This window comes from Plectropomus leopardus, chromosome 7 (assembly GCF_008729295.1).
Source record: "Plectropomus leopardus isolate mb chromosome 7, YSFRI_Pleo_2.0, whole genome shotgun sequence".
NCBI classification, from domain to species: domain Eukaryota; kingdom Metazoa; phylum Chordata; class Actinopteri; order Perciformes; family Serranidae; genus Plectropomus; species Plectropomus leopardus.
Genome location: NC_056469.1, coordinates 15,426,970 through 15,452,972, shown reverse-complemented (window position 1 = coordinate 15,452,972; position 26,003 = coordinate 15,426,970). Strand labels below are relative to the sequence as shown.

The 26,003-nt window shown below is 38.3% G+C and overlaps 1 protein-coding gene across 1 annotated transcript in view; it reads left to right on the top strand.

The window, feature by feature from the left end:
• The window catches only part of col14a1a (collagen, type XIV, alpha 1a), a 160,504-nt gene that overhangs the window by 67,983 nt on the left and 66,518 nt on the right, over positions 1–26,003 (top strand). Inside the window, 5 exon segments of the mRNA XM_042490363.1 lie at positions 1,806–1,922; positions 6,891–7,037; positions 9,826–9,900; positions 13,957–14,096; positions 19,037–19,160. Of these exon segments, the coding sequence (XP_042346297.1) occupies positions 1,806–1,922; positions 6,891–7,037; positions 9,826–9,900; positions 13,957–14,096; positions 19,037–19,160 (603 nt within the window).

Sequence of the window (26,003 nt, the reverse complement as noted above, 5' to 3'; positions counted from 1 at the left end):
GCATTTTGCTGCATCATGCCTCATTGTCTCTCCATAAGACAGTTAAACACCAAGCCTGACTCAATTTTTGCTTTATGATTTGTTCTAACATCTGCGCAGCTGAGTGTTGTAACTGGACTGTCAGTATAGATACATTTGCATTATTTCCACTTTTATTGCACACTCTTACGTACTGTGTGGTACAGTAGTGCCACTTGTCCATTTGTTGCAGTTCCAAATCTAACTTTTTAAATTTTGAACATTAAACATCTACACTTGTCTTCACACTGTTTTCAGTCAGTCAAAGTTTTAGTGGCACATTATAAAGTATTTACATGACTTTACATTTGTAAAGCCATTTTACTTCTTTGAACAGCCAGAGTTATCACATTTCTGCCAAAGTAGTTTACAGTTTACTAAATGATGCATCTCTGCAAATTTAATTCCAATGCAGCAAGGTTGTAAAAGACACTTAGCAGCCATCACCAACAAAATAAGCTTGTCAACCTTCTTTCCATGATGAAGATCAGACTATGACAAGATGGCACCAGCATTATTAAACACTAACTGTGACTTCATATCAAATCAATATGTAATATTGTTTATGATAAATAACAATAATAAAATGTAGCTTTAAACATAAAAATGTATTCAGAACCCTTTGTTTTGTTCTTTGACTAAAAACAAAAACAAAACATTGTAGACTTTTTTTTTTCTCAATTTGGCAGTTCCATTTCCTTCTTTACATGCACCATATCAGGAATACACCAGCACACAATCAGAAGTTTGAGTAACCTGCTTACTTAATTAAACAAGGACAACAATGGGGCTCAGGAGAATAAACCAAGGTGATTATTGGGCCAAAAAAAGAATGCATTGCTTTATTTGAAGGGGAAACAATGTGGCCATAAAATAGTTGGTTAGAATACTACAAACATGAAAGACTGGCCAAAGAAAGACTGACAATGTGTAGATTAACTAAAAGTATAATGAAATAGTTTTCTTTGACTAAGATGAGGCTAGAATGCCTCAACATTTAGTCAGCTAAAAACAGGATGAGGTTTACATTATTAAAACTAACAAGGAAGGACTAAGACTAAATATAAACAAAATAGCTGACAAAACCTAGGTGAGTCGTGGGTTGTTGTGGGAGTTGGGTGGTAGATGCCATTTACCAGACAAGTAACAAAAGGGGCAGTTAGGAAAAAGGAAACCATTTGTCAGAAAGCATTTTTCCAGTAGTGTTAAACATACTTTGGATACTGGATATCACATTTCGCCATTTGAAAGGAGCATAAACCAGTGTGACAAGTGATCAGAGTCACAAATTTTCAAGGTGTACTATACAGGATTTTTCTGTCAGAAAATATGTAGACTCATACAAAAGTAATGCCTATCAATAATCAACTATGACCCTCTAGAAGTGCGTGGCGGTGTGTTTTTCTGCAGACTCCTCTTTCTGTATTTTCGTCTTTTCTTCTCATTTACTCTGTTCAGGACGTCTACGGGCATGTACCCCCAGGGCGCTCACGTGAGGTTGGGCTTTCTAAAAAGGTAGTGACTAGGTGCATGACCGTAAGAAGCAGCCATCCAAGAGACACGGCACTGAAACAATGCAAATATTTGGTGGCAAAATGCCAAATGAGTGTGAATCTGGGGTCGGCTTTTACTACCAGTTTTGCTGGCGAGCGTGTTTTCAAGCAGTATCTTACAAATTATGCATAGTTTAACTTTGAGGTTCTGCTTCGCATTTTTTGGTTAAAAACACATGTAAAAAAAAAGGAGCTTTCTGTCATTTATTTATCTTCCCATCTCTCTCTCTCCAGTGTACCTTGGTGTCTCTGGCTTGTCAACCTACCAGATACGTCCTAACAGCATGTGTGTCCAATGGCAGCCTCTCCTACATGCCACACTCTACAGAGTCTCCGTACAGTCGACACTCAGTAAGTACATTTAAGGTTCGTGAATGTGATGAAAAAGAGTTCATTTCTTGATTGAGTGCCTTCATTAGTGTGAGAATATGACACCAGACAAGCAGCTCACTCCAAGCAGTAACCTGATTGACTTACCTGTTTTGAATTCAAATTAAGTGTAACTTCATCATCATGCTGAAATGTGGTCTGGATCCCACCTTTCTTTACTGCAGTTTTAAAAATAAACTAAGCAGCTCCACGCAAGAGTTAAATTCACACTAAGTTTTCAGAAACAAGCTGTAATCCTAGAACTCATGCACGGCCACACAGTCGACAGCTGTTCTCACCAACATTTCAGTGCGCACCTTTAGTCATCCCGACAGATTTCAGCGTTCCACGTGGTGAGAAACAAGGCTTTTGCCAGCTAAGTGACTGGAATTTAAGTCAGTCAGTAAATCTCAAGTTTTACTAGAACTGTGGTATTCGGAGAGGTGGCAGGATTGAACTCCAAATTTAGAAAAGATGAACAGTCTATCCTTGAGACAATCCTCCTCCTTTTATTAACACCACAAAGTGAAGTCATCTCTCTGGTTGAGTGTCCGTGTACATGATGGCTACGCGTGTTGGTTACATGTGCCTTTCTCAGTCTTCTGGATTCATGTAAATATGAGCTTCTGAGGAAATATGTGTTATATATTACTGTCATTTCACATGACAGGGGTGTCTGTTGTAAAGGATATTCATAAATCTTTCTTTTTGCAGAAAAGAAGGGAGTATGATATGTACACGATCGCTCACCAGTAAATGACATGGGAGGATATCGCTTTGAGAATTACTTATGTCATCGCGTCAGAAATAAAACTAATAAAGACACAGAGTATGACCTTTAGAGGGTGTTTACTGCTCAGCTCGCTCAGTTAATAAAGGGCAAGGAAGAGGGAAGGAAAAAAAAGGAGTGAACAAAGGAAGTAGATCTTAAAAGAAAGAAAGAAAAAAAACAGGAGAAAGAAATAAGCAAATATCTACTGTAAGGCTGCCTTCTTTCTGCCTTAACTTTGAATTACTGAAGTGGGTAAGGAAAGCATGGGGACAATGCCTTCTACATCTGTCACTTTTATGCCCTTTTCATCAGAAGAACAACTCAACAGAACACACAAGGTCATTCATCTCTTCACATCTATCATATCAGTACGCGATCTAAACCATCCTTGACCTTAAAAGGAAAGTGCACCACATAATATGATCCCTAATTTTAATTTAAAGGGGAGCATACATTATAATGTATGAATTAACCATTAATGAAATTAACTTATTTACCTAAATAAACCAGAGAATAGAATAAGGATATCTACCAAATAAAACAAATCTAAAAAATAAGTGTCATCTTACATTCCTCCTCTTCCTGTTCTCATTTCAAAATCTCATGAAAAATAAATCTCATCCTACGCTTCGATAATCTATTTCTGAAAAATCAGTCAGCAAAATGAAAAAAAAATCCAAGTAAACCTCACTCATTGAATCAAATGTCTGAAATATAAAAACCTTAATAAAGCCATTGATCAATATGTGCTGTCGGCATGAGGGCATTTCGGAGCTGGTCCACTCACAGTGAACAACTTCAAGCTCAAGTTTTATTTCATCTGTCCTCAGAGGGCAGTTGGTTTTTGCAGCAGGGGTTCATATAAAATCTACTTTTGAAAAATATTAAGAATGCTGTTGCTGTTTCAACACTGATATAGAGATAGTCATCTGTATAGCAGTCTTCACAATGATTGTTTACATTAAGTGTCGGCCTATAGCAAATGTCATATAGATTATTGGTTATCTCAGTGAGGTAGGCCTTTTTCGGTGTATGAACCTGTTGAAATGTTTATTTCTGATTAGGATTTTTATTATTTATCTGTTTCTTGAGAAATCTTTCGTCTACATTTATTTTTCAAATGTCAACTTGTATCAAAAGGTCACATGGACCGCAGCCTCTTGCCAGAAAGGAGGGTTTCGAAAACCCTCCTTTATGGCTGCGGTCCATCAGGACCAAAATCTCATGCCTCAAGAACAGTTTCTTCCCCTCTGCTGTCACAATCATCAACAGTACTCCAACCCCATCCTCCCCCCTCCCCCACCACCCACATGACACAGGCTCTCACCCAGCCCCAGACTCTGAAAACATTATATTAACGTTAGGCTAAACAACTTTTTATGCATTACATGAACACACACTGGACTGGATTTCTTTACACTGCAAACTTTTAGTTAACTTATTTATTTAGACTGTAGATATTTGCACTGGAACTCCAACTTCTGCACATGTGTACTATTCCTCCATTGCACCTTTTTTACGTATATTTTGTGTTATTTATATTCTATTTTTTCATTTTATATTTTCAAATTGTTTCTGTATTTTTTTTATCTTATGTCTTATATTATTTAAATTCAATATTTCTATTCTTCCTTTATGTTAACTGTTTTGCACCACAACACCCACTCAAATTCCTTGTATATGTAAATGCACTTGGCAATAAAACCAGATTCTGATCCTGATTCTGACATAGGAAGCAGAACCTGATGCCGTGTCGATAGGTTTTCAGGTTGCAGTGAGCCATGAAATGGTTACATCATGTAATCCCCATAAAATAATAAAATACAGGGTTAATTAGACTTTTGGGCAGACAAGCTGTTTCCCATTGCTTTCAGTCTTTACACGATGCTCAGCCAATCATCTTCTTGCTCTAGTTTCTGAGTATCTTCTCAACTAACCTTCATCAAAAAAAAACCAAAACGAATAAGCAGGTATCCCTGGCATCAAACTTTCACTTTAAAATAATCTTGTCTTGCGCCATAGAAGTCTTGTAGATAGTCTTCAGGAAGAAATTGGTCACATTACAACACCTTGTAATACTAGTGACATAAACCTAACAAATTCTTTTTAACAAACTGATTTTAAATAATTATTATTAGTTGCACCAGTTTGGCAAGTCAAAGTGTCTTCTGAGAGAAAAGCCGACAGTAAATCAAATGGATTTTCCCGACAGGGTTTCAGTAGAAGAATGGAGGTTAGTTTTGATTAAAATAAATGTGCATTGGCTGGTATTAAGACATAAATAAAACTACTTCAATTTGAAAAATTTGACAAAACAAAGAAGCAAGACTTCTCCTTTCCATCATCCTTCCCTCCCGTATTTTCCTATTGATCTCTGTGTCTACCTCCCTCCTGCCCGATGCAGCGACTGGGTATTCTAGCTGGAGTTTAGAGATTTGGTTTAATCCACGCAGAGCCAACCAGCTGCTTAAACACCTTCTCAGATGGAAAAGTGCACTCTCTCTGTGACAGCTGTTTCCCTAAACTTTATTATCTATGGCTGTTTCCTGTGTGGAGGAGGAGCGAATTTGTCACTCTCCAAGATGAGAGACACATTAGGAAATAGAATTAGACTAATGAAACTGACAAATGGCAGCTATTAGTGCATGTGCATGTGCACTCTCAGTTTCCAGTTTGTCCCTTTTGGCTGCCAATATAAATTCTCATTCATATTTTTCCCTGTAATGCTGTTCCTCTATGGCTGTTCAAAATAAGCACTAGAGTGTTGTGAAAGTGTTTTCAGTCTGAAATCCAAGGGACATTGACAAGAGAGGAGGAAATAAATCAATAGATTTATTTTTCATGCGATATACTGGTGTTGTCCTGCATGGAATTAAAATGCAATTTGTTTTAGTGGACATAGACTAATGATATTTCATACACTTTTCGTTCTTTAGTGCACGTCTGTGAGCACTCCTTTGCTGTCAAAAGTCATACAAGCATGTTGGTGTGCTCATTCTCCGGGGCTATATTCACGGGACAGTCAACACTTTGATTAATGTCTTTTGGACCAATGATTAAAAGTGGGGAAAAGTAATGGCTGCAGAGGCTTAATGGTTGTCCATACAAAGCATATAAAACATGATTTCAACTTTGGAAATTTCAAAAAAAGCATCAAATATTATCTTATTATTTACTTAAAATGAAGCATAGTCAATTATGAATAAAATGTGAGATATCATACTATCATGCAAGTGTCTGTTTTGACTGACTTGTAGTATTGGTTTGTAAACTTGTTCAATAATCATCTCAGTAGAGTTGATTTAAAAAAAAAAACAACAACCCAAAAACAAATTGTGACTGCAGTCTGAGAGTGCTGCCAAACACTTTTTGCCTGCCACTGATGTTAAAAATGCCCATTTAAAACCATTTATTCAATGAAAGATAATATATATCAACTTGTGAGGGCATTTTAATCAAGACTACAGGGCTGTAAGAAGTCTAAATTAAGTTGAAATGTATGCTTTCACTGTTCTACTCATTTCACCTGTCAAGCTGCAGTCAGGACTAGAGCCTCCCCTCCCTTCATTGTCAAGTGCTGTGGGCACAACTTTGTGAGAATCCACAGTAACAAATGTTGTGGAGGTCTCTTGCTTGGTAAGGGATTAAAGAGGGGGAACTAAAGGTGAAATACAAAAATTTAATCTGTATGGAACAGCGTTAGTCTATGCTGCCTTACTCTTCACTGCATTTATCTGAGATAAATCTGCCAGAGATTGGAGATGTCTGATGTTTCAGTCAATTTTAACCTGGTTTGTTGGGAAACTTTGGAATTAAGAAAGTCAACAAAACATGAAGCTCAAACGCTTATTGCCTTACAGGTAAATGCAAAATTTTCACGTCAAGTTTGAATATCTAGATAGCCTGAATATGTCTGTGCAGGACAGTGGGGGATTGCTGCTTCTGTGCTAACCTTTAATGTGCCAATAGCCCTGCTTAATATCCAACTCTGTAAGACATGATTATACTGAGCTGCTCCCAGGCTTAAATATGTAAATCATGGCCGAAAAAGAGGAAATGTGAATAGAGTTAATGTGAAACAGGAGCTTTGTGGAGATTTGATCTTGTTTAGATTGTATAACTCTTAATCTGAACTCATTTGACTGTAAGTCATTTTTTGTGGTGTTGTTTGCTTGCAGATGGTCAGAGGCAGGAAGTGAGCCTTGGAGGTGGTGCTTCCCGACAGTGTTTCTATGACCTCACTCCCAGCAGCCAGTACCAGATCAGCGTTCACACCCAGATGCAGGAAATGGAAGGACCTTCTGTCTCCATCACTGACATGACGCGTATGTTGCAAATGTTTTGTCTATACATGCATAATGTTCTCATGTCCGCCTTTGCACTCAGGACAAAAGCAGCTCAGTGGAATTTATTTGCATTTTGAATTTCATCTAATTTATTTCTATGTTTATCCACATTTGAGGAGCTTGACTCACACTCAAACCCTTTATTCTAATTATTTCTTGTCCAGCATCCCACACTGACTCATTTCTTCATTCTTCTCCCCTCACCTTTGTTTCCACAATTAATCCTTCCAATCTCTTTTTTTTTTTCATTTGAATATTGGCTTAAAAATGAAAAAAAAACTCAACAAAAACATAAAAGTACAAATTGATTCAATATTTGGAAAATATGCAAAACCATAGTATAACCATACTGTATTTTATACATAACATGTATAAAATACAGTATAACATCAAAACTGTATTGTAATGTAATTTTGTATAGGTGTCAAGATACTGTGTAGAGACAATTACATGTCACATTCAGAGACGTTTACACATTGTGCAGCTAAGTATGCTGCATGTCTCTCTCCTAAAGGAACCTGTTGCTTATCAGTATCATTTAGCTTTGTGAAGTTTGGTATTAACAAATTTAAAGTTCTGTAAGTATTGAACTCTGATATATATTTGCAACATGGGTCTGTCTCACCTCTGCAACTTTCTCTTCTATTTTTCTTTATTGTGGTCCCTCTCTCTCTCTCTCTCTCTCTCTCTCTCTCTCTCTCCCCCTCCCTCTCTCTCTCTCTCTCTCTCCCTCCCTCCCTCCCTCCTGTCTCTCCCTCCCACCCTCTCCCTCTTTACTCTCTGTGGAGATCGAGGCTGCTGTTGCAGCTCATTGGTCAGCTGTGGAGCTGAGGTGAACTGCAAAGCTCAAGGGACCAGGACAGCTCAGCTCACTACCTGGGTTATAGATAGACAGATGTGCATGCATGCACACATACATACACACGGATTCCAGACTGATGTTGTTGATCCACAGAATTTGAGTAGACAGCTGTGGACCAAATTCAACAGGAACCTCTGCAGTTTGATTTCAGCAACAGTTGTTTGTCCATAGACGAATGATTGCTTGGGCTCCAGTAGTGCTGCTTGCAGCGTCCTCAAGAACCGCTCGTTCAAACAGCTTCACACTCAGCACTGCGCTTCCTTGAGTCCAGAGCAATGCACCTGCCGTGCCTTTGCAACTCCTAGCAATGGTAGAGTATACAGGTCATTTGGATGTACAAGCTCAGACAAATATTTAATGGCCTTAATGAAGTCAAAGTCCATTTCTGGGAACAAAAGCGTTTATTCCAAAACGTTACATCACTGACACTTAAAATACTTGAGTTTGCTGCAATGTAAAATCTCTGGTCTATTTCTCTTCATTTGTTGTTGAATGTGCTGTGGGGAGCGATGAAAAGCAAACTGTGCCCAGCATGCTGCTCTGCTGTGTAACAGTTAATAGGGGTCCCTTCTCAATACACTACACAGTGTGTACGTAACACACCACTAATAAATATGCCTCATAGATCTCCAGAGCTTACACTCGACACTGCACCTCCGGGCTTTTTCGGCAATACACCTGCGTGTTAAGTTGTTTGGATGAACAGAAAATTGAAGGACAGACTTACAGACTCCTGCCATTTTAGTTAGATACTAATGTTGGACTTGGTGGGGTTGAAGCTAATTTTAACTACTGTATATATATATATACTATACTGTTAGGTAGTTTATTTTATAACAGTACATGATATTTTATAAGGTGATCACAGCATTTTATATTTCTGCCAACTAACTATAGCTGTCAGACAAATATAGTTGAGTGGAAAGGGTAGTACTATTTCCCTCTAAAACATAGTGAAGTCTTATATATTAGGTTAGGTAAGAGTAGCTCAAAATTACTTTAGTACCATGATTGTAAAGGTGCTTTTATTACTTTCAGATACCACCCGCAGATACTGTGATTGCCTTTAGGGGACAGATGGGAAACAGCAGATACAGAGAAAATGACATCAGCAACAGTAATGAGGTGGTTCTCTGACATGAACATCTCCTTAACCCCTCAAACTCCACACTGTTCGTGGTTCAGTGACATTTGCCACAGTCTCACGTCAACAGTAAACTTCATGATTGAATCAAAAACATTATTCACTTAACGTCACTTTTGTCAAAAAAGTTGTTGAAGCTGGGGAAACATTTGCTGAGATCATTTGATCTGCTTTCATGAAGTACGTTCCTCTTCTGTGAGTGGTCGTGGATGTTTTCAAGATGATTTGCTCTGTGTACCCTGGTTTGACAGAATCCACTGCTTTCTGCTAAGTAATTGGCTCGGCACTGAGGCATACCTTAACCTGGAGGCTGTTTTGGCTCTAAAAAACAGCCTGTGGTCAGACAGATACTAGACTGATGAAATTGGTACTCCTGCTGTCCCCGACTCATAGAAGGAAGGGAAGAGAGAATAATAGAAAGAGAATAGAAAGATAAAGTGTGATTGCCGTTACTCAGAGATGGAAAGAATGATAAACAGCGAAACACAGCAGCTAGATTGCTCATGTACACGTAGGTGGTAAATACAGATTGCAATAGAAATCTTTTCTCTGTAAAAGTCCAGAACTCAGCTGTCAGAGGAAGGAAGAGGATTAGGAAAGTTTCAGGTTAATAGAAACAAGCTGCTGCTGTCTCTCATTGTGCCAGCTTATTGACTGTTGCTGTGTGTGGTCGGCACATAAATCCAATGATGGTGCCACTTGTCACTGCCGTCATGATCGATGACCTTGTCTTGTTTGCCTCTGTGTGTGTTTGTGTCCAGTGCCAGCGCCCACACAAGCTCCGACTGAACCCCCCACCACGGAGCCCCCTCCCACCATCCCACCTGCTAAAGAAGGTGAGCAAGAAGCTAAGAACGTAATACACACTCTCATATTACTATTCCCCTGTTTTACAGGTAATCTTCTAAGTGGTGTAATTAATTTTTATGGTAGCTGTAATCACCTGACAGAATATTTTATCAGCTCTTTAAATGCTTTTTAGTTCAAATTATGCAAAGCCATGCAGGCAAACTTTAGGATACGCCAACAGTCGTATAGGTGTCATCAACTAAAATTCTGCACAACTTGCAGCAACAAATGCATGCAGTACTTCTATGTGTCTATATTTATGTGATATCTTATCTGCATACTGCAGGCTTTTACATCACCTAGGCAGTATTTTGCGCGTCTTTGTACATTTAAAAACAGACACTTCAATAACAGATAGTTTTACATATTCCCATATTATTTCATATTCATTTAATATACAGTATATTATATATCCTTATACTTTTTCAGTGTTTTAGTGGTGTGCGGGTCAAGGTTTTTTGTAAGTGGTTAAAGTGGTTATGTCTTAAGTATGACCTCAAGCACACAGCTGACATCCTACGAGGTTTGTTTATGTGAGCACACAGCTGACAGCTACAGTGGTTTGTTTACATGACGTTACAGAAGTGCATATTAAACAGATTCAGTGTGGACAGAGAGGTACCTGCTTGCTGTTCGGACAAAGTCTTAGGCCTATGTGTATTTGAAGAAGAACACTATGACAAAGAGAGAGATGTCAGACTTTAACAGATTATACTGGTCAAAAGCTGATAAACATCAAGCCTGAGCGTATCAGTGGTGATGAAAAAGCTCCTTGTTATGTGAGAGAAACGGAAAAAGGGGAAGACAAGGTGAAGGTTGTACATTTGTCATTAGCAGTTATGATAATTCTACAGTTTGCTCATTTTGACATTTTAAAAGAAACTAAATTGTTTGGCTATTCTGTTGTAAAGTATGTGTGCATTCATTTTTTACTGCATTTCTTAACCTTGATGTGCTTAAGTTGTATGCAAAATTTGATCAAGGTTTGTTATGGCAGATCTTTGCTATCAAATTACTAATTAAGGGATACAATTCAGGAGCAAAAAAATGTAACCAAGGATGCAGAGCAATAGCTTTGCTCTTAAATTCAAAAGGAAACAGAATAGTAAACCTATAATGGAGTAACTTCACTCTGTCGCTCTGTTCTTGTTACACAGCTGTGAACTGTGTTTAGTTTCAAAATATCAACAGTGACCTGGAAGGAACTTTGGGGGTGCTTTAACAAAATCAGGGAGGTTAAGATCCATAAAAACATTTACTACATTCCACAGTGACTTTATTGTGTGAACTGCATGCCGGCCACTGTGGGCTGCAACCTACGCCAAAATAAAGAAACACTACTCTAATTCAGGTTTATGAGGTTATTACCTCAGGTTCAGTAGAGCAAACCTAAATGCTCCCACCCAGCTTCCGCTTCAGTTTCTGCTTTGCACTCAGTCCAATGACTTGTGACAAACAATGTGGCTCCAACGTACAGGGTCCACCTGTGATTTACAGGCGACCAGTTATGAATCTTTGCATGTGCATCTTGGCTAGTCTTCATGAATCAAGGAAGCTATAATGTTAACAGTAATACCCAGCCACACTAATTGTGATATCAGTTTTCTTTTCAAGCATTTATTGAATCTCTTAGAAGCTTAAATAATAGAGGAAATCCAAACTTTTTCCATTTTTTTTCCAAACCAATTCAAGCTGCCGCAGTAAATGACTCCTGGCATAAAACAAGCAAAACATTCTGACTTTAGAGGATTTTTCCAAACAAGACCAGCCGAGGAATATTTGAAACAAAGGGTGACAAGTTCACAGTCCGACCCTCCACCTCCTACCCAGACCCACCTCCTCCTCCTCTGTTCCTGTCTGATGGGCTCCGGTAAAAGAGCACTGCAGACTCCACAGACATGAACCGATACACCCGCTGAGCCCGTCTGTAAGTGTTTCTGTCTAAGTTTCTGACCTTTGTCAGGCCGGTGCCTGCGTCTGTAATGACAGGCAACCTTTAATCAGGACAGAACCGTAAAGACAGGAGAAGGAGAAAACAAAGGTGCGGACGGTAAAAACAACAAGAGTATGAGAACGAAACAAAGTGATGGGCAGGATGAGAAAAACAGGCCGAGATGGGGCTGCAGACAGAGAGCAGAAGGGAGCAGACAGAAAAAGACAAATGAGCAGAGAGACTCTGTGTTATTGAAACAAGTAAGAAAAGGACGTGCTGTATAAAAGCAGATATAGAAAATGATGGCAATGAGTGGAGAGAGTGCAAACAGAGGGAATGGAAAAAGTTTCAGTAATATCAATCAGCCCATAAAACTGATTAAAACATTCTCCAGCTGACCTTTAATGTGACATTTCTGACAAGCACGAGAGCTTTACTTTTGAAGTTCTGTAAAATATACAGTAATAGCATCTGTCTCTCATGAAAAACAGTAACATTGGCAGAGTAGATTTTTATGTGAATTAATTAAAATTCATTTCTTAATATGCTCTTCTCTTGTACTTTGTTGCATTTAGAATAACAACCACTTTTTTTGTTATTATTTGTTTATTTAAAAGGGACATAAAATTTTCCTCATATCTCAGCACGATGATAGTCTGACACGGCGCTGGATCGTGAATGACAATGTGTGTCATAAGTGACAATCGATCGTTTTATTCAGTGTCATGTGACATGGTAGAGGACAACCAACACTATGTCTGGAACACGTCATGACATTCTGACAGAAATTCTACCATGTTTGATTTATTTTTTTTAATTTATTTTCTTTAAATCTCGTTCCAAAAATTATTTCCATCACAGCCATCACTGTGAGCCATAGGAACAGATAAATCTGCTGCTGTGGACAGCTGTAGCAGCACCCCAGCCTTTTTGATATTTCCTCTAAGGACTGACGTTACCACCATAGTGTAAAAACAGAAAAATGCTTTGATTTCAGCAACCCAGTAAGTACTGCCATTAGCATCAAGCTAGCAAAGAAGGTTCGGGATAGATTAGACAAACATAGCATAAACCTAACAAATAGTGTCAGGGGTTTTACTCACCACCACTGCAAAGGGTTCCAGCTTTATTTGAAACAGGCATAGGCCTTTATTGTCCCATTCCCTGAGTGTGTGTGAGTGTGTGTGTGTATGTGCGTGCGTGCGTTCGTTCGTGTGTGTGTGCATTCATCATTTCAGTGGAGAGAATCCCTTCAATTTCTAAAAAATCCTTTAATTGTGAAACATTTGCAGGAACTTCTTGTGGAGAATTCGTCATTCGACTGTAACAATCAGATGACATGACGAACATCGCGAAAGAGGAGAAGCGATGGATGTTTGCGTACAAACGTTTAGTCTGTCATGTTTGTCAGCAAAGTCACACTAAGATTTAATGACTCCAAAACTGCCTAGTCTGACGTAGTGACTGTTGAATTGACAAACATGTTATGTTGTCTGAACCAGGCCATTAGATAACCATTAGATAAATTTGAGATATTTTCTGGCCTTATCAAAGCTGACATGGTCATGAACAGAGTTTGGAATTTAGCGAAGGACTGAAGTTTGAAAACTTGTTAAACCCACAAAACAACTTTATAGCAGGAAGGATGAAGGCCACTGGGAGTCATTTAGAAACCTGAGAAGAATAAAGGAAGAAAAGGGACTGACGGATCAGGAATATGAATGAGCAGCATTTAGACAGACAGAGAAATACACAAACACACTGGATGTAGCACATTGTTGTGGTCAGAAAAGTCCGTTTGAAACTTTTAATTTTAGAGCATGCACTATACTTTTAATCTTATGAACTTTACAGTGTGCAAATTAATCTGAGGACCCAGCCTTCGCATATTTACCCTTTTGCAGGGGATGTATATTTGCAGTGCTTCATTCTATGCATATTTACTCAGTCTCAGTCTGAGTCTGAATATATTAGGCAGCCCGTTAACATTCAAGTTATGCTCTGTCCTCCGAAGACCTTCACTCTGTATGAAATTACTTCTTTAAATGCAGAGACAAAATGATGTGCTGACTAAATCTATATAATCTCTGTTGTCCATCTGTCCATCTAGTGTGTAAGGAGGCCAAAGCTGACCTGGCATTCCTGGTCGATGGTTCCTGGTCCATCGGAGATGACAACTTCATGAAGATCACACGTTTCCTTTACAGCACTATGGGATCACTGGATCTGATTGGATCAGACGGCACCCAGGTCAGTGGGTATTGGTGAAAAGCTCTGCTTTTAAGGTTGTCAACCAAATTAGAAGTACTAAGTACCAATTCATGTTAAATCTTTGTGCCAAATGTTGGTACCTGAGAGTGCATCTGGGTGAGAGCGCCAGTTTAAGACAAGTGACGGAAGCGCTGCGAAGCCTGGAAGCCAGCTAAAGAATACTTTTTAAGATGGACAAAAAGTTTTCAGGTGCTTTGCCAAGTTCGTTGTGGAATTGTGATGTGCCAGTTTTCTTTGGCATATCAGGCACTCGACTTTTTGGGGTGTCATCTTCATAAACTTTGAAACTATTCCAGATACTTGACATTTTCAACGTCTTCCTAGCATATCTGTAAGCTTGTCACATGTGGTCAAACTGTCCCAGATTCAGAAGTGCTGTCCTATTAGTGACTGACATTAGTTTAGAGTAACAAAACTATAACTAAGTTTTAAGTGTCTCTTGTATGATAATCAAATAATGTTGATGCATAATGAATAATGCTAAATAAGTATTTCTTGATTCATGGGCTAGCTGGGATTTTTGGGTTAATTCAAAACATTCTTGTCAGCTTTAGAAAAAAGGTACCATCGGGTACTGGAACCGAATTACAGGTACCAGTACTGATGTCTTTTCAAATGTGAACGGTACTTAACCCCACAAGTCCATCATGTGACCACGGGAAGAATGTCAAATCTCAAAAGAAAAACTCAAGACTAAAACAGTAATGAAGTTTTACTTGTATGCTTGTACCGTACTTCCCATTTTCCCAAATGCATCATTACACCGGGAAAGATTTCAGAATTAAAAATGTTAGAATTCAGTCTTGACCATCTGTGTCTGAATAATGTTGCAGTGAGTCACCTCGGAGAGCTGGTATTCACATTTACGACTGCTCGTGGTTCTTGTGTCTAGTCTAAATGTCTGTGTCTAGTGAAAATTACTGTATTGCGAGTTTGTACAGTACCATAAGTTACCCAGCAGAAATACAAATGTGCCCAAGGCTTTTAATTTTTGTTCACCCGCTTTGTAATTCATTCTCTTTGTTATACTTTTTTCTCTCTGAAAAATGCATGCTCATGGGATATTGAATGTAAAGCAGATGCTGGGGATCCAGCCAAAAGTAACCACAGAGAAAACCATAAAAATGATTAAATAAAGAAATTACATGTCATAGTGTAATCTGTGGGTGAAGAACCCATTCACAGACAAGAGAATGTAGTGAAAAAATATATATTTGTTCATTTTCAAATAAATGTTTGTAGGATAATTCCCCAAGGGAGAAACACGACCAACTGCTGCATATTCTGCAGCGTTTGTAATGTTTCTAGATGTGGTGTTTGCAAGCGCAGCACAGTCAGTGTCTAACATGTCATAAAATTCACATATCCAATAACCCATAGCCCCCAACTCCTCTGCTCCAGCCAGCTGCTTCATCCTCTGTCCCCCATCTCTCATATACTGTATCCCATTTCACCTACAGCTCCTCAGAAAGAACAGAAAGAGAGAAAAAAAGTCTCTCTTTTCAAATCTATCAGAAACTAGACTTGCATTCAGTATTCAGTTTTTACCCACTCGTAAACATAATAGCCAGATGTTGAGGAAGTTATTTTGTAAATGAATAATCTTAGAAGGATGAGAATATCGGAAAATAAGGGAAAAATGTCCTGAGGACTATGTATGCAATTATTATAAATATGTTATATAATTATATTACACTTTGCTAAAAAGTGCTTACAGTATATGTGCATATATAAATGTGTAAAAGAAAAAAAAAAATATATATATATATATATATATATATTTCAAACAATGTCATGGCCCAGGACAAATACTGATATATATCTAATACTGGTATATATATATATATATATATATATATATATACCAGTATTAGATATATATCAGTATTTGTCCTGGGCCATGACATTGTTTGAAATTTCTAGTAGTGGGCAGTCCCAAAAAATATGAAAGTGATCTGCCATTGGTTTACTGCACAGCCTCCAGCATTCATTCTGCCCCTGAGAACCCTGTTGTATAGATTTTAATTTTGGAGTCGCAAAATATTGTATTATGTAGAAAATACACATTTTATATTGTGATATTCATTAGAAGTGACACACAATAAAGCCAACAGTAAGTAGGGTGTTATTAGTGTTAAGCTCCCTGGCAATTTCCCTCCAGCTAGATTTCACCTTATTTAGGTTTTTGTGAAATGAGTAGTTATACTATCAATAACTGCTCATTTTAACTTTGTTAATCAACTGTTTCTTGTCCATCGTGATGCTTTTAATGCATGCAACAGGAATAAAGTGTAATGAATGGGGTGTTAAACAAAAGTCCAGCTCGAAAGGGTGCATTGCATCACATTGCGTTGTTTGCTACTAGTTAGGAGATTTCAGTAAAAAAACAATACAATCAAACTGAAACTCTCTGACCCTCATCCTTGTCACATCCAGTTAGGACACAGTGTAACCTGCAAGCTGTTTCTTCCTTCTTTCTTTGTTGACAGAAATTCTGGATGTAACAGACATTTGTGCAAACAATGAATCTTGACCAACCTGAGTTTACTCTTTATCCTTTCGACCCATGCGGGCTTGGCTCATTTATTGTTTGAGGAATGCTGCTGCTGTTGCCATTAATTGATTCTGGAAGGATGCTTTGGAGCAGAATTTCACCCAATTTTCTTTTGCTGTCCCCTGACAAATCAGCATGACCACACAGCCTTGTATCTATAGAAAAGTTTAGAAAAGTGAGGAGGAACTTTAAACCCCAAGTGATTCAGTCTTTACTTTCTGGAAAGAATTTTCTTTTTAGTTGCTGCGCAGTATTCGATTAACTCTGCTCATTTGCTGCCACTGTGTTTTGTGCCAGAAAACATTACTTTTCTGGCAGGAGTGGTGATCGTAATAAGTTAAGTCTAGATGCATTAAAAGCTGGAATAGAGTTCAGATGGTTCAAGCATCGACTAATGCGCTATCAGCTTGATTCTACCATGAGCTATCCTTTGAATTACATTCGTACAGTGAATATTACCACCTCCACTGCCTCAGAGGGTTTCTCGTGTATCTGGTTCATCAGTAGTAATGCCAGGCTCTAACTTGGGGCAGTAATTCTCTATTGTCATTGTGAACTAATTTCTTTGTGCTACTTGCCCCTGCATGCCCCCCCCGTGCCAGCAGAGCTCAGCTGGTTCATTTGTCATACTGTAGAGGTGCTTGCTAAACCTTTTTCTTTTATTTGTGTAATGTCGGCTGTTACGCAGTTTGCTACCCTTGGTGTGCCCCATAACCCTCTGGCAGTGGGCTACCAAGTGCAAAACACAGGCTGTAATGTGAGAGAATTGGCTGTACAGTAAAGAGAGAGTTTGGCTGGTAAATGTAGGCCTCTCTGAGCCAACAACAGCACCATTAGCAGTCTGGAGGTAATGATAGTTGTTCTCCTCTCTTAGAGAAAGCCAATTAGATTGATTATAGTGCTGATTTGGGAGTTATATATATGTGTATATATATATGTATATATATATATATATATATATATGTATATATTCTGTGAATTTTCACCTACAGACTTGCATAGTTAAGGCTGTAATATTCTAGTTCGACATCGTGGTCTTTTACTTCATCGCTCAGTGTTAAAAATATTAAGGCCACCAGCACTAACCAGTTTAAATAGAGTTGAAACCTGTGACCTACTGCTCTCACCCATTAAACCATGAAAATGTCATCATGTTGGCTTCTTGTGTGTGATGCATAGTTTAATTTGTACAATATTCACTTTGTGGGGCTGTTTCAGCTGCACACCCAATTTGTATAATTACAGTGTTTCCTGCAGCGAACCAAGGCAGCATCTGTTTGATACTGTTGATGCTCTTCTGAGTAAATGCAAAAATTGTAGGTGATAATGGGCTAAGTATTAGGTTTTAGGCCCAAAGCGCAGAAATTTGGCTTCATAGCATTCACAAAATGCCACATAAGGTGCTTGAAATAATTTGCTTTCTTAGTTTTCATTTTGGAGCAAGCTGAATCAAATTTGTACAAACCAAGCAACAACCCCCAGGGGTGAAAAATGAAGCCAATGTGGAAGTGCCAAAAACTGCAGTTCTTTGAATGGCCTTTTGAGGTTGGCTCCCAAAGCAAGTTAGTCCCCAGTGACCCCCATGTTAAAGTCATAGACTGTAAAAATAAAAGACGTAGCCACTGTGACATCTGAGACCTTGAGTTTGGCAGTTTGGCAGTTGCAGTCTCAATTGAGTCCCAGTACAGTTTTCATTAATGTTGAAATTAGCTATAGACAGCAAAACACCTTTTTTTAAAAAATTTTTTTTTTTTTATCAGGCTGTAGACATGTTTATTTCTGCTGTGAAGTTGGGCATTTTGACGTAGGGGTCTGTGGGGATTGACTCACTTTTGAAGCTAGCCTCAAGTGACTACAGTTTTTGGCACTTCCACAATAACTTAATTTTTCAGCCCCGGCAATTGCTGCTTGGTTAAAATGCCCTACTTTACAGCACAAATAAACATGTTTACAGCTGCTACAAAACAGAGTTTTGGTCTCTGTTGCTAATTTTCCCATTCACTGTAAGATGGATGAGTTTTTATGTAACTCACCCATTAAAATTCTTCCAGATATGGTCATCTTGGGTCACTTCTGGCTCCAAAGCCCATGATGATTACAGCAAAAAAGGAAGTCCACAAACCTCAATGGTTGAAGTTGCAGTGGCCAGGTCATTTTTTAAATGCAGTCTGTGGCAATTTTCAGTGGTATTGTTGCTGACATGAGTGTGAGCAGATGATTGAATTTTCATTTTTGGGTGAATGATTCCTTTAACAAAAGTTTAAAACACCAGGGGTCCAGAAGATGGGAATTCAACTTTGGTTAATTTGAATGTTACCTGAACTCATTTTTTCTTGTCTTTCTGTTTCTCTCTGCCTCTCTGCAGGTGGCCATCGCTCAATTTAGTGACGACGCACGGACAGAATTCCAGCTGAGTTCCCATGGCAACAAGGAAGCGCTGCTGGAAGCGATTCAGAGAATCAGATACAAGGGAGGAAACACCAAGACAGGTGAGAGCAGTATGTTATCGGATTAGTGTATACATTTTTCCTGCAATAAATAAAGACAGGTAAATTCAGGTGTCTGTTTAAGTCGAAATTGATCTCAACCTCTTCACAAAACAATCCCACCACAAGGTCCATTGGTAGCTGTTTGGGAGCTTTCAGTTGTATCACACAGTCATCCTCTGTAGAAAAAGTTTTTCCATTTTTCAGAATACTTGTGCGTATTTGTCCAAAATTTCATTACAACAAGGACAACTCTACATCTTGAAAAAGATTGCATGATTCAAGAATAAACTTTAAACCTTGACTTATCAAAACCAATCTTGATAAGCAAACTTAATAAAAGCATGTGAAATATGGAATATCTTGGAAGATAGAATACTGTGTATACCGATTTCAGGATACTTGTTGAAATGATCACATATTGCAGAGAGGAAGGACTTTTAATTTGGAGTTGCAAACAGTTTGGGGTCGTAATAATGTTGTTACATGTGACAGTTTGGGAACCATCCAGCTGTGCAAGTACACACAAGGTGAATGTCAGTAACTTCTAAGTGTTGATGTGGCTTCACAGGTAATACTAGTTTTCAGAGGACTTGCCTAAAGCCTCAGTCATGGCTCAGTTTTTGTTCCAAGTAATTGTGTCCTTGAGCTCTGCTCTCAGCTCCAGGGCTGATCATCTCCTCACTTATCCCTGCCTCTCACTTCTTACTCCTCTGTCTCCGCTTTCCTCCCCTCAATCTCCTCTACTCGCTTACCAACCTCCTACTGTCCTCTCCTCGCTCATTTTTCTCTTCTTCTCCCTTTTCATTGCTTTCCATCTTTTTCTCTCAGCACTCCTTTTTCTGTCCTGTTTTTCATTTTCTTGTTTTCTCATGTGTTCTTTTTTTTGTCAGTTCCCCCCTACCCCTTATTCACCTATCTGCTGCAGTGTCTTATAGCTTAACAGGTGGATACAGGTGGTGTTTTAGCTGACAGGGCAGTGTGTTTGTGTGTGTATGTGTGTGTGCGTGTGCATGTGCGTGCACAAGGTCTTCAGAAGAACAGAAAATAAACCATGAAATTTCATCTTCCCCTCACAAAGAGCAAGAGGGGGCAGCCAGCTCTCACAAGGTTAGGCTAATGCTCACAGGCTCACAGTATTTCCCTCTCCCCCTTTCTCTTTGTCTCTCACCCACACATGCACACATACACAATTAATCCCCTGGCTCACAAATAATGTCTATTCTTTAGGCTGTTCTTATTTCCAGCTGACACCAATGCAACATATTGTATATATTCATACGTATAATCAAAGCTCCAAATCCTTTTTCTGTGTACGTGCACGATTCTTACCTGCACCATTTTTTACTGCACCATTTGGTGTATTTTTTCTTCTTTCTTGGCACTTTTGACCTGACCATGTACATATTGCCAACTTTTCAACTTACTTTGAAATGAGATAGTCAGCTAACCTATTACCTAGATTTTTTTTGACAGTTAGAATATGAGGAAATATTGAATGTTAAATTGTAAAAGGGAATAATTGTTTTCTTGAAAATTGAGCTGAATTTCAAACACTGTTCAGTAAAATAATTTAAGATTTATCATGGTCAAAGTCAGGGTGACTCTGAACAGAATCACACTGAAATCTGTAGCAAACCTTTGAAGGAAAAAAATAATTTATTTAATTTATGAGCGTTAAAAAAAAATTCAATATTTTCAATGTGTTATAATATTTGAATGAATTATACCTCTTGATTATAAAACATATCTGTTAACTAGAACTTGCTCTTAATTTTGGAGGTTTGGCAGACTATTCATGCAATATATATGTATAATTTAATACAATAAATAATAAAAAAAAAGAAATATGATTGATGTATTTGTAAGATACTTAAGGAAGAGCAGTATTTCAGAATATGAAAAAAAGTTTTAATGCTCTTCCTCTGTGAATCTTGATGCTAAACTGTATAAACACATATACAGTATATTAGGCTGTGATACTCTGTACCTAAACCTCCCTACTTACATCTTACTCCTCTGGTCCACTTACAGACGAATAATGAGTGTCTCTGGCTTGCATTACAACCCCAAAGTTCGCACTCCAAACCCAAACTATTCCCTTTTTTCGTTCTTTAACCTCAGCTTCTCCTCAGAGACCCCATCAGGGCCCCTCACTGGGTCTAAATCCCCCAAAGCCCTCAAATAAAAAACTGTAGCTTTCTGCCTCTTTAACCCCGCGCCTCTGGCACATATATCTGTGTGGATACAACTGCTAGCCAACAAGAAACCCCACAGCTTTAATGCCTCTTTTATGCTTTTACTGTAAATGGCTAGCTTACTTTATATCCCTTGTCCTATATCCCTCAGGTCAAGCAAACACATTGTAAATGCATTTTAAAATGTGCTCAAAGCTATGCATATATCCGCAGTAACGTTACTAAGATTTTGTCAGCTCTAGAAATGATTCATTTGAATCTTTTTTAGGGGCATACAATTGTATAGTAGATGTAGGTTTCTTCATGATGTTTATCTATTCCTAAACATTTTGTTTTGAACCAGCCTGCATCAGCTCTTTGGCAACAGTGCTTCCACTGTAACTATGGCGGATAAGTACTTTGCTCGATGGCACTGCGGAGGTTCACGGAAGAAAGGGCAGCTACTTATTCAGCTTCCCTGCCAACTTCTGGTTGTAAGCCTTCTCTCTCGACCATTTTTATAAACAGTATGTAAATGATGCTGCCTTCTTTAAGACTTTACAGTCGTTTTTTTTCCCAGTGTCAGTACCCTCTCATATAAGTGAGGGCAGAGCATGTTGAGGATTCAGGGTGTTGAAGCTGATATTTAGGGATCTGGCTTTTCATTATGCATTTATTCATTAAGGTATTAGTACGCTTCTGACTGGCTCTGGCTTGGTGAATGACTTATTTAAAGTAGCTGTAATAGTCTTTATCCCTGTATATATATTGTAGTGTGAGTGCGTATGTATGAGTAAGTGTGTGCGTCTTCTGAGATTGATTTTCATGCTCTACATGAGTAATTGTGCTAATCCCCGACACAGCTTGTACAGTATATTCAGATTGAAAAATTGTGAATAAATGTGTGCTTGTGGGCAAATGTGAAGATTTCCATGTGTGTGTCTTAGATGATTGACTTCCAGTACATAAAGTAATATTCTTTTTATCTTTAACTGTGCAGTTATATATTCCCACATTGGATTATTTGAGACATGATTGCCTTTGTTCTATAATTTAAGTTTAGCTGCCCGTCTGACTACTTCAACTGTAGTAATGCAGCTGTGTAAGACCCCCACACAATTTTCAAGGTTTATGAGTATTTTATGAGTTCAGTAGTGGATGTACGAATGGCCAATGGATGAGTTTCACTGACTATAAAAGCCAGTGAGACCCATTCAAAATCCATTGTATATTTTAAATAATACATTTGATGTCCAATTTTATTTCTTAGGAACCTATTGTAACTTTTTAGAGGTTAGAGGATTTTATAGCTCTTACTGTTCACAATAACCCCACAATAACTTATTATTATAACTAATATCACAAGCCATGTTTCCATAAACATATGTTTCTGCACTTTTTGAAGTATCATAATAAAAAAGCAGTATGGAAACCATAAAGTTTGATAAAACTTCCTCAATTGCACAAAAATGTTTTTATGCTTACTTGCGGTGGTCACACTATACCTTTACCTAATTAGTTCTTTCATAGCAAACATTAAAATCATATGAGTGATCTGCTTTTTCCGCTGTTAGCATCTCCTCAGATATCCCCATAATGACAATGGTCTTTGTCTCCAGACAGCATGAAACATGGCCAATACTAGCTTGCCTAATTGAATCAAATTGCAAAAGACTTCTCACTGTTACTCATTATAGATGGGTTACCCCAGATTTCCACCAGATCCGTGTGTGGATCAGATTCGCAAGCCTCCTATTTTTGCGGGATGCCGGATCACTCCACATAAATTTAGTCGAATTTAACACAGAGCAGACAGGAAATTGGTTAGCGATACAACATTAAAACATACTGTTGATGATTAATGACATTTTAATCATAACTTTACCCGGACTTTAAGAAAACGGCAGCATTTTCGAAACAATAACAATGGCATAACATGACAACAACAATCATTTACTGTCCCTGTTATATGGCGACTAATCTCGTCCTCATTTCCAGCTGCTGTTCTGCTTCTTTCAGTTATGCGCTTGGCAATTGAAAGAAAACACAGCTACAGTCTACTCCTAGTCAAACAGATTTCACCTGTAGCCACAAAAGAAAAGAGAGAAAAAGTCTCTTATTTTTCAGTATATTTCACCAACACAATGGTTGCTCTAACAGGAGAGATGCTTTGAACTTTTTTTTTATTTTCTCTTATTGTTTCACTTCTTAAACAAGAGTGAGAAAAACTCTTGGACAGACAGACAGACGGGAGGCTCAATCCGAACTGATATCGATTTTTTTTCATGCACAAAAAAAGTGATGGATCACTGACAGTTGATGGGCTTTTGAACCCAAGATCCACTGACATGTTTTGTTTTTGTTTTTGCTTAACCCTTTTCCACATCTGACCCCTCTTTATTTTCTTCATCCATATCCTTCTCTCTCTCTGTGCCCTCTTACCCGCCCTCTGCTTTCATCTTCCACCACCCATCCAGCCCCTCCTCTGTCTCATACCCCATCTCCTCTGCTCTGTCCTATGTCTCACTTCATGCCTGGCTAGCTGCTGTAATTCCAGTCTCGCCCAGCGTGATCAGAGGACAGTGTAGAAACAGATGTATCACTGGCAGATATCTGACAACACAACACTTTACAGGCCAAGCACTCTATCATTTGTCAGCACTGACAGCTTGGTGAAAATAAAAAACAGGAGGAGGAGGAGGTGGGGATGGAGTCTGAGGGTTTGTTTGGTTCGAAATTGGGAGACAGGGACACCATACACACTCCCACATGTACAAGAAGTGTTTGGTCAACTGAAAGGGCCATTTCCTGCTTTTGTTTTTATTGCAAAGTTTTCTGATCTTTTAATAACTGATACTCACTCTTGAACACACAAGAGGAGTGAGAGGAGAGACTGTTAAAGGACAAAGGAGTTAAGAGGATTAATGGCAGTGATTGTCCATGTAATTATGGAAAGGTCAGGTGGAGATGAGTAAATGAGTTTTCTGAAGTATTAATGCAAATGATGATGGACAGTATGCAAAAACTGGCATTAAATTAAAATGACATACTTGGAGAGACTGTGATCATTGGTTTCCATGCACAAATGTAGTGTATGTGCACACACATTGTCGCCTATATGAGAAGTGTTTAGCACTCTAAAGCAATTAAAGCCATGAAGGACACATTGCAGGTCCCCTTCTCTCTAGGTCAAGTGATTGCACTTTGTTTTATGTCTCTTCATAACAAAAATGAGCATCCTTAATGTTTTCAGAGTTTGTTTCAACACAGCCCAGTCCCCAAACAAATAAGGTTGGCATTATACGTTTCTGCAAACCACAAACATGTAACATTTGAACTTTTCATACATGTCATATCAATGTTTCTAAAGTAATATGCCAGCCGACTCTGTCATCTGAGAGTGGAGGGGATGCTGGATGGTGTGACACCTTGGCAAGACACCAGCAAAACTGCACACAGACCACTGTTCAAGACCAACAAACAACAAATCCAGTTGTGATTTAGCAAATCACCGCTGTGTCTCCAGTGATTTTTTTTTTTTTTTTTTTGTAGCAGCCTGTCCCTGCTTTTTTCCAGCAGTGATTGTGCCCACAAAACCGGGTACTTTAAGCCAAAACATGATCTTTTCTCAACCATAACCAAATAGTTTTATTGCCTAAGTCTAACCACACATTAACCACAGTGTTGTTGGAATATTAAGTTTCAGTGTATTTTTCACATTATAACATTCAAATGTAATGAACAATGCAAGTATTTTTCTGGTGTTTGGGTTGTTCAACAGTAGTCCAGTTTACTTTTTATCAGTAGAGAGAAAGTTCTCTGGAGGCTAATAGATCAACAGAAATATGATTAAAAATACAGCACAAATGAGCATAATGCTTTTGATTTAATCTTTAGCCTTGCTAATGTACTGACTGTTTTGAATTCTATTTTGCAAAACTTTACATGTTTTTTGAGAGGCATGTAGCACAATTGTACAAATGGTATCATTAAATCCACTGACAAGTATGCATCAAAATCACATTGACTGCTTTGTTGTGGGTGGGGATTGAAACCTTTTAAAGCTGTCTAGACAAATTTTTCTGACTGATTAAGTCCATTAGCAGGTGACGTGCACACTGTCAAGAGTTCTTCTAGTTTTAACTTTCTGACAGACTGGATCGAACATTTCCATGTTTGCCTCATCTCTTAGTGTTCACTTCTTATTTAAATACATCAGACACTGTCTGCTTTCTGGCATATTTTAAGTGCATGTGATAATTAGGAAAATTTATTTTTATTAATGTCAGTGGGAGAATAAAGAATACTTGTTTTTATTAATTAGCAAGTACATTACAGTTGTAGCAAAGGTCACAAGCATTCACATCCATGCTAGAGGTGGGGAAGAGGATTCCCTTTAGACTGTTAATGAAGATATCTGTGTTTTCAACAACTCTGGTTTGCCAGCCATTCATTTCTCTGTTTCATAGTCTTGCACCCATGAGGAAATGAAGCTTTATATCAGACGATGGTGTTAAAGTGGCTTAAAGGACCATACAAGTACATCTTGAATTTCATTTTTACTATAAATGTATATGTGATATCAGTTTGTATCATTGGTTAAAATTCATCTAACTTCAATGTGAGAACAATCTTGCAATAACTTGAAAATGGTTTGAGTTTGAAAAAA